This window comes from Poecilia reticulata, linkage group LG7 (assembly GCF_000633615.1).
Source record: "Poecilia reticulata strain Guanapo linkage group LG7, Guppy_female_1.0+MT, whole genome shotgun sequence".
Lineage (NCBI taxonomy): Eukaryota > Metazoa > Chordata > Actinopteri > Cyprinodontiformes > Poeciliidae > Poecilia > Poecilia reticulata.
Window position 1 is genome coordinate 19907393 of NC_024337.1, and position 9409 is coordinate 19916801.

At 38.7% G+C, this 9409-nt stretch overlaps 2 protein-coding genes across 2 annotated transcripts in view; one reads left to right on the forward strand and one right to left on the reverse strand.

The window, feature by feature from the left end:
* aaas (achalasia, adrenocortical insufficiency, alacrimia) overlaps positions 1-7853 on the forward strand; it is a 17070-nt gene extending 9217 nt beyond the window's left edge. Inside the window, exons 7-16 of the mRNA XM_008414195.2 lie at positions 621-764; positions 4402-4522; positions 4615-4739; positions 5506-5566; positions 5641-5731; positions 5880-5973; positions 6929-6996; positions 7081-7162; positions 7247-7331; positions 7637-7853. Coding sequence (XP_008412417.1) covers positions 621-764; positions 4402-4522; positions 4615-4739; positions 5506-5566; positions 5641-5731; positions 5880-5973; positions 6929-6996; positions 7081-7162; positions 7247-7331; positions 7637-7792 — 1027 coding nt within the window. The 3' untranslated portion in view covers positions 7793-7853. The remainder of the gene's footprint in view (positions 1-620; positions 765-4401; positions 4523-4614; positions 4740-5505; positions 5567-5640; positions 5732-5879; positions 5974-6928; positions 6997-7080; positions 7163-7246; positions 7332-7636) is intronic.
* On the reverse strand, positions 2084-4174 carry LOC108166415 (general transcription factor II-I repeat domain-containing protein 2A-like). The gene has a single exon (XM_017305602.1). The coding sequence runs from the start codon at positions 3480-3482 to the stop codon at positions 2790-2792; it is 693 nt and encodes a 230-aa protein (XP_017161091.1). The 5' UTR covers positions 3483-4174; the 3' UTR covers positions 2084-2789.
* Positions 7854-9409: the final 1556 nt, after the last annotated feature.

The following is a 9409-nucleotide window of genomic DNA, read 5'->3' on the forward strand; positions in this document are numbered from 1 at the left end:
TTGTGCAGTTGGTGAATTTTACAGAAAAGTGAAAATGTTTTTTTTCATTGGTGGGGAATATATTATCAAACAGACATTTAAGACAAAAATAAAAATCTGATGTTTATTTTGTGGCACTTGGTTACCAGAATACGTGCACATCTCTTAGCAACAGATTGTTATTGTTCAAAGAAAATAGAATTTCTTCTGCTGTTTTGAAATATACTACTTACTACCAAACAAAAACAGTGCAGTTGCCAAATTTTGAAGAAAAGTATATATTTTTTTGTCATTGGTCAGAAATATAAAACAGACATTCAACACAAAAGGAAAAATCTAATGTTTACTTCGTGGCAGTTTGTTACCAGAATATGTGCTCATCTCTTAGCAACAAGTTGTTATTCAAAGAAAATAGAATTTCTAGATAGATAGATAGATAGATAGATAGATAGATAGATAGATAGATAGATAGAAACAGAAAATTGTGAAAAAACTAAAATTTTGGAAAAACTACTTGATACTTAAAAATTATGCATTTGGCGTATCTTGCAAAAAAAAAGTGAAAATGTTGTTTCTGAGTAAATTTGACACATTTTCGTCAACACTTCTGTCATTAAAAGAAATGAACAAATCTTCCTCAGTGCCATCACTCCCACTCTGAAGCATCGTCTGCAGAGGAATGTTGCAGCCGTGCAGTGGAAGCCTCTGTGTGCGTCTGCGCTGGCGGTGGCGTGTCAGAACTGCTTGCTGGTGTGGAACGTCGACCCCTGCTCTTTGTCTACAAGGTACGACACACCAAGAACATCTGCAGGTCTAAGTAGAATCCACACAGCTTTTATTAATCCAACTGAAATGTTTTATGCCACATGTAAAGCTTTCATGTCAAGCGGTTTTATAAATGCTTCTCCATGTGTGCAGCTGCAGCTATAATCTGAACTCAAAGGTGTTAATTTTTGAGTTTTTTTGTTAGTCTGTAACGTCTCAGTCCATGTGGTTGTGAAATTTGCTTCACTGTTGATCCTGGTTGTTCCAACAGGACTGTGATCCCAAATGCACAGAAGTTTGTTCTGGGCTGGGTTAAGGAGGCAAAGCTAAGCTTCCAGAATGGCCTTTCCAATAAACCAGCTTCAGTGCTGTTGAGATGTTTCTTAAAATCCTGGTCTGTTAAAAGATACTGACCAGTGTAAGTAGAGTCTGCCAGGAAGAGCGTTCAAATATTCAACAAGAATTATATCAGAAGATCAAAAAGTTTCTGTGGCTTCCCAAGGAAAGTTTTGCCAAATGTTGGTACAATTGTATGTTCCAACACGTTCACAGGCAGCATTAAAAGACACAACCTTTAAATAAATCTAAACTTTTGCTGTTTTATGTCAAGAGTATTGAAATTATTTCTATTTCCAAAAAAAAAAATACGACACAATAAAAGACTTTTTTTTAGAGAATTTTTGTTAATTTCTTTAACTTTAAAGATTTGCACAGATTATAATGCATATGATGACGTTCTGACAGGTTAGTTCAAGGGTCCCCAAACTTTTTCCTATGAGGGCCACATAACTTCTTCCTTCTCTGCTGGGGGGCCGGAGTCAGTTTGTAACAGAAAAAGCGTGACGATTGCAGGAGTGCCTAAATGTAAAAATTTATTGTTTCCCAGAAAGCACAATCAAATGACATTCGCTGGGCATTTAACATAAACTTTCTGTTGTGCCGTGCACAGTCTTAACAGGTCCAAGTTCAGCTTAGTTGTCAGAGCAGAATATCTTACTTAAATGGCTCATATGAGTAGGCTCTCAAACTTCCTGTGTTCCTTCCTCATAATCATTATGTAGGTTCCAGCAGGCTTGTAGACGCCACTATTTGCAGCTCTTTCTCTCTCAACTTCCCTGAGAAAACCACAAAGCAAGCAGGCTGAGAAACTGAACTAAGTGATACAGCACAACCAGTACCACTACCAGTATGGTTGTGGAGATGGATTTTACCCCAGTAGATTTTATTATGATTATATTTTTTATAGTCAGAATAACTAATTCAAGTCAGAAAAGTGAGCTTTTCTGAGCTTTTCTCCACAGTTCATCAGTGTGAACTGTGGGACTGCATCAGGCTGGTGAGAAGTTGAATGTCAGGTTTCATTCTAGTCACTGTCAGTCTCAAACACTGATGCAGATGTTCATCTGTCAATCTTGATCTCATTGGAGATTTCAGCAGTTTCATGCGTGAAAAGGTTTGCTCGCAGATATACGTGCTGCCAAAAAGTGTGGACATCTTCATTGCGTGTTTTCTGATGTTAGGTTGGTGATTCACTCTTTGAGGCTGCGGGCTCCCCACGAATGGTTCTCAGCCCATTTAGGTACCTCAAAGGGCATGCACTCTCACTCGAGATCAATTGGGTACGTGTCGTTTGGGAGGGCGGCATAGAAGTCAACGAGACTGTTGGGCTTGAATGCGTCTTTCAGAACATCACAGTTCTGTAACTCAGCCAACTCAAACTGATAACAAGGCGGGGCTTCATCAATGTCGGCAACAAAGGGGTTCTGGAAAAGATGGATTTCTTTTGCATAAACATGTAGTTCACGGAATCACACACCAAACTCCGCCTTCAGCATTTCCAGTGCTTCCACACACTTTTCAGCTGGAAACGGGACCGCGGGGTTCTCTGCAGAGAGGTTTTGTGTAGCAGGGAGATGGATGAAGCTGTGCTTTTTCACTTGTCCCAAAAGCAGCTCTAGTTTCACCTCAAATGCTTTTATGTGGGAATACATTTCGTAAATGAGTTTCCCCTGGCCTTGTAGCTGCAAGTTAAAGCTGTTCAGCATTTATGTCATGTCTGTTAAAAATGCGAGGTGCCATTTCCATTCTGGGTCGATCAGCTCTGGCACCGTTTTGTTTTGTGAATAAAGAAATGCGTTAATTTTAGGTAGCAGGTCGTAAAATCGCCTCAAAACTCTGCCACGGCTCAACCATCGGACCTCGGTGTAGTACAGCACATCTCCGTGCGCAGAATCCAGTTCAGACAGGAGTTCTTGGAACTGCCTGTGTTTAAGTCCCTTTGCTCTGATGAAGTTTATGCATGATACCACAACCTTCATGACAGAATCCCACGTTAACACTTTGCAGCACAGTGCTTGCTGGTGAATTAGGCAGTGGACTTGTAGCGGGGCGGTGAGACCTCGTTCTTCCATCTCCCGGTTCATGCTTCCTATAAGACTCCGAGACATCCCCACCATACTAGGAGCCCCGTCAGTTGTGATGCTGGCCTGCTTTGACCAGTCCAGGTCCAACTCTTCCATGGTTTGGTACACTTTGCCGAAAATATCCTCCCCCGTCGTAGTCCCTTTCAGACTTTGGAGGGCTGCCAGCTCCTCGCACATCTCAAAGTTTGCACTAACTCCGCGAATAAAAATGAGCAGCTGCGCGGTGTCCTGCACGTCCGTGCTCTCATCCAGTGCTAATGAAAAAAATTCAAATTCTTTCGTCTTCTGCTGCAGCTGGGCATATACAAAATACATCTTTCTTCTCGGGACACACCTCCTCCACGATAGCGTTCATGCATTTCTTGACAAACTCCATCAGTAAAAGGTTTACCGCTGCTTGCTATCAGTTGAGCAACCCGAAAGCCGGCCCAAACAGATGACTGGTTCAGCTGAGCTTGGTGTACAAATGTATTCTGCTGAGCTAACAGTTCACTTTTTAGCTTTGAGTTTGTCTGCTCGCATTTGGCCTTGCAAGCTATAATACTCGTCTTTGTGACGGGATACATAGTGTCGCCGCAGATTGTATTCTTTGAATACCGCCACCACTTCTTGACAGATGAGACAGACAGGCTTTTCTTTGCATTAAACAAAAAAATAATCGTTTGTCCACTGCAGCTTAAATGCCCTACATTCTGAATCAATTTTTCTCTTACCTAATATTTTCGCCATTATTCCGTTCTCTCTTTGAGAGGGGCGGGTTTAGGATTTTTTTTTTCTGGGGGTTGCCAGATCGGGGCAAAGACCGCAGAAGGGTGGAACAGAATGTCACGTTATATGCGTGTATGAAATAGTTACTAACTAAAGCTGTTTGTAACAGCTTCAGTTATTATTAACATGTTCCTTAGTTTACAACTTAGTTCACAAAAGTCCAACTTTATTATTGCAAAAGTCCAACTTTATTATCAAATACAAATACACATATATGGGGAAAAAAAAATCTAAATGCTTTCTGGTATTGTTCWGGGGGCCGGACCAAATGTGGAGGTGGGCCGGATCCGGCCCACGGGCCGTAGTTTGGGGACCCCTGAGTTAGTTTATAAACTTTGAGTTAGCCAGAGGAAATTTCATGGGTGTTTTTAAAGGAAGCACCTGAGTCATAATGCTCATTAGATGATATCAATGCTTAGTTTCCTAATTTAAGGTTTTAAACACGACTGTTCCTCCCTCTTTGCAGGCCTTCTTCTGGCTGTGCTCAGGTTCTGTCCCACCCTGGCCACTCCCCGGTCACGTCCATCGCCTGGTCTCCGAGCGGATCCCTCCTCGTGTCTGCCTCCCCACTGGACACCTCCATGATGGTCCGAGGCGGCTGCTTCTCCTTTAATCCTCGCTCTGACCGTGCTGCTTCCTGTTTCCACAGCTGTTCCTCTGATATGGATGCATGTTTCAGGTTTGGGATGTCGCTGCAGAGAACTGCGTACCTCTGCAACGTGTCGGAGGAGGCGGCATCACCTTCCTGTCCTGGTCCCCAGACGGCAGCCACATCCTGGCATCCACACCGTCGGCCCTGTTCAGGTTGGAGAAACGACAGAGACAATAAACCTTCTCTGTCCTGGACTGGCTGAAACACAAGTGCAGATATTAATCTCTCTCCATCTTATGAGAGTCAGCAGTCGGAAAGCAGCTTAGTCAGAGAGTTTCACATAAAAGTGGACACACATGAAAAAGTGATACGACTATATTATATGGTACTTATGGTATCTTACATAATTTGTATTTAGTTATTGGGCCTTTTTACTTTATTTCAGAATTTACTTTTCTTAAATTTGACATGTCAGCATTTCTTCAACCTCATACTAAGTCATAGAAGTTGTGTTAACAATAATTTTAAGTGCTAAAAATCTTGAATTCATTCAGAATATCCATATTAAAGTTGAACATTTGTTAATATTTTGCATTGTTTAATGACTTTTAATGTTGTTTTATTTAATTGTTTCCGTTGTGCTACATAGTCAAATATATTTTTAAAGTTTAGACAACTTTTCTTCCAAAGAAAACATCAAATTCTTGCTAAAATCTCCCCAAACCTTCAAGAACATCTGTAAAAACCTAGCCTAAACATTTTAGCTGCAAATCCAAAAGCTATGTTTGGCACAAAAGCAGCAGCTCACATCACAAAATGATCACCATACACACAATCGGTGAAACATGGTGGTGGTGGCAGCATCATGCTATGGTTTAGTCAAGATGGTTTGAGTTTGATTTACCAGCTGATTTTGTGCTAAAATCTGAAAAAGAAGGGGGATTTACTGCGAATTAGAAAATAAATGTTTTCCTTCAGGGTTTGGGAGACCAGGATGTGGACCTGTGAGCGCTGGCCGTGTATAAAGGGGCGCTGCCAGGTAAAAGCTCATTACTCTGTATGAAATGGTTCATTCAGGGCAGAAAGTCACGTGTTTAACTTTCCACTCGTTAGTCTGGCTGTTGGAGTCCAAATGGGAGTCGGCTTCTCTTCACAGTTCAAGGAGAAATGGTCATCTACGCTCTGACCTTCTCTGGATCGCCAGGTTAGCCCGCCACGTCTGCTCAGGATAAACTAGACAGTGTTAATCTACTTCATAAAAGGTAGCTTAGTAGCTGTTGCATAAGTGAAAGTTAATCTGTTGTGGTTTGGGATAAACGGCAACCAACAGATGATGTGTTTGTGTTTTGCAGGTGTCCCTCCAGGTTTGGTCAAAGGGCCACAGGTAGCCGTTGTTGTTGCAGACCTATCAGAGACGACCTTTAACAGCCCAGACGGAGACATCATGTAAGAGAGCTTAAAGCAACCCAGATCTTTTACTGCGACATGATTTTTATTGTAGAACTGGTACAAATTAATCAAATCCTCATAGGTTTATTTACCGAATATTAGTCAAATGAAATCAAAATGTCACTTTCTGACCTGCAGGACAATTGTAATGTCTGGCAGAAAGATGGATGGACTTAGAATTTGATCATAGTATTTTGTGACACTATTATAAAAACAAAGAAAGTTATAATAAAAAAGCTATGTATTGAGTTTGTGTCCTTTTTAGAAAAACATTCCCATTTAAAATGGGCTTCTTAAAGAAGTGAGATTTATATTACTACACTTCACACAGCAACTGCATTTAATTATGGTTTTGAGTTTATTGTCATTTATTGATGCTCTCATTAAATAAGTAGTGTAGAAAATGGTAAAAAAATATATAATTTGCAATAATACTGTCACTTTTGTTTTTTATTTAAAATCATTCGTTTAAATTTTTTGAGACAAACCAAAATTCTCGTCATTATAATAAAATTTGGTAACACTTTATTCGAAAGGGTGTAAAAGTGCCAACCTTTAATGCAAAAGTGACACTTTTAATGGACTTTTAATGCAAATTTTAATAAAACTTTGCATTAAAAGGGTCATTCTTGGCCGAATAATGCAACGTTTACATTTTTATTGGAGTTTTAATGCAACTTTAAAAGTCATTAAAAAAACGTCACTCTCCAGATGAACTCAAAAAGATTTCCAGGTATAATTGCTGGAAACGATGGTTCAATGTATTTTGACTTGACTGAATTAAAATGTACACCACACTTTTCAGTTTTTTTATTTGAAAAAAAAAGAATAATTTCTTCTACTTCGTGTTGTTATTTGACACAATATGAATAAAATTAAAGTGACGTTTATGAAGACTTATAGATTAAAGTCAGACATCATGTGGTTGGTCCTCCGTCTTTGTTTTTTCCAGCGTTGGTGGAGAGATTCAGTCTCTGTCGTGGGATCCGAGGGGAGAGCGGCTCGCAGTTCTTCTTAAAGGTTCGACGTTTCTTCAGTTTTCTCTCCTGAAGCTCACGGCTGGTTACGTTCAGTGACTCATCTCAGCCTCATCCGTTTTCTCAGGCGATCCCGAAGCAGCAAACCGACCTGCAATCATTGCCATCTTCAAAACAAGAGCCAACCCCATCTTTGAGCTTCTGCCTTGGTGTGACTATTGAGATATTCATGTTTTTTTTTTTCATAAGTGATGGTTTTTCTTGTACTAATAAGGCTCTTTATTCTTATTAAGTGGGTTCGTTCAGGGAGAACTGGGTGCAGAACCGAGGCTGCTGCAGTTTCACCCAAATTTCCAGCACGGGGCTCTGCTCACTGTGGTCAGTCATACAATACAAACTACTATTATTATTGATTTTTATGTTGTTGTTAAAGTGCCAGTAGTTATTTTATATGTTGAGTACAGATGAACAGTAATAAAGAATAGAAAAATGTTTTTTCTTTTACAGACTTTATTCTGTTGTCTACAAGTTTTAATCATTAAGCTGTTCATCTGTTTTCTATCCATTGATTCATTTATCATCTATCATTGATCCATCTGTTTTATCCATAGATTCACTGGTTTATCTATCTATCCATCCATTTAATGTTCCAAAATAATGTTTCTGTTTCTTTTTTTTTTCAGTGTTGGTCGAGTGGAAAAATTACACACATCCCTTTCTACTTCCTGACATCCAGCGTCTCCCAGGTTGGCCTCAGTGGGAGTCCGCCGCTGCCTCACCGACAGGAAAGACCTGCAGACTTTTCTAATCAGTCGCTCTTTACGGAGCTCATCTCCTGACACGGCTGCCAAAGCCTCTCTTCGTCTTTACAGGTTGTTAATAAAATTGTGTAAAAACATCTTCTGCTTCCTTCTGTGTCAAACATTTAAAGCAAATTTAGACATTTTGAAGTGTTTGTTCATTTTAATTAAGTACATTAGACTATAGAAAGTAAAATTTGCTGTTTGGAACTGATTTTCTTTATGAGCAGACTTAAAAATACTCAAATAAAACGTGTTTATTGAAAGAAATGATGCACAGAAACTGGTAAAATAAATGTATTGGATTTCTGGGGCAAGTTGTTGGACCAGAAAAGATCAATAATCAGCCACACTTATGCACTCAAGCAATAATAAGAAGCCAATTCCTGTTTGATGATTTAATAGTGGAAAATTTCTGCTATTATTTGACATGCCTTGCTTTCAGTTGGTAAAATGTAAAGTAATCTGGTTGAGTAAGTAATTTTCAGACAAATGTGTTTAATATAAATTAAGGCATTTCTAAAACGCTTGTTTGAAAATAGATTATAAGTCAAGTGGTGCATGATTCGTTATTTACCAGATTTACTCATTTACTCACAATTTAAATGTCTTGCCAATCCTGACCAAAGGGGAATGAAAAAAAGCATTTTTTGATATTAAAATCTTATAAAAAAATAATCTGGAGTTTTCTATAGGAAACTTTAGATATTTGTTTTATATGTTCATTTATTTTTTTTAGAATGTTGGAGAAAATAAACATCAAGCTTTTCTCTGAGCTCAGAGAAAAATTTGAAAAACAAAGTTCTTCAGAAAATTCAGCCTAAAGATTTTTGTAGGGGTTCCATTAAGTGTGCTGCTGGTGATTTAAATTTTTTTTTTTTTTAATTATTAATATAAATATATGAATACAATTATGAATATAAAAAATGCAGTTCTATTTAAAACTATCTCAATAGGAAATTAAATGTCATTAAATGTCACAACTCAAGTATATTCGAAAAGTAATTGTTGGTGATGCTTTGGGCAGAAAGGATGCCTGGTAGCAGTCAGTATTGCTACAGCCCTGAAGATGCCTCTGACTGATGACAGTCCTGGATGACACTATTAGTTATTAGCAGGCCCTGCTAATCCACCTCATTTGCTTTTGCTGCTCAACTTAAATCTGTTTGGCTTTTTGGTTTGACTTGATCTCTGCTCATTATGGTTGATGGAAGAGATGATTCAAAGTTTATTTTCTTCTTTCTGCTCTTTGGTTCTGCTCTGCAACCAAAAATCCTCCTTTTCTGATGTTTTACCTGATATTCATTCTGCACGATGTAAGACAATTTTGCAATGTTTGCAAATATTGCGATGACGATCTCAGGTTCGATATATGCCTGTTTTCTGTTTTAGTCTCTTTCTAATGTGTGCTTCTTACTCCTTGTGACCTTTAGCATTATGCATGTTTGGTTTGAGCTTTTATTGCCCAGAGACTAAAAATTGCATTAGCATAAAAAATACAACTTCAGAACTCAGAAAAATATATTAGTCAACCATAATTGATCTCCAAACTGTCCTTTGCAATATAAGTATTGCAATAACAATACGTCTTTGATATATTGTGCCTTTAGTTCAGCTAGTTTGAAGGTTAAACCGTATGTCTGGATGATCTGTTTG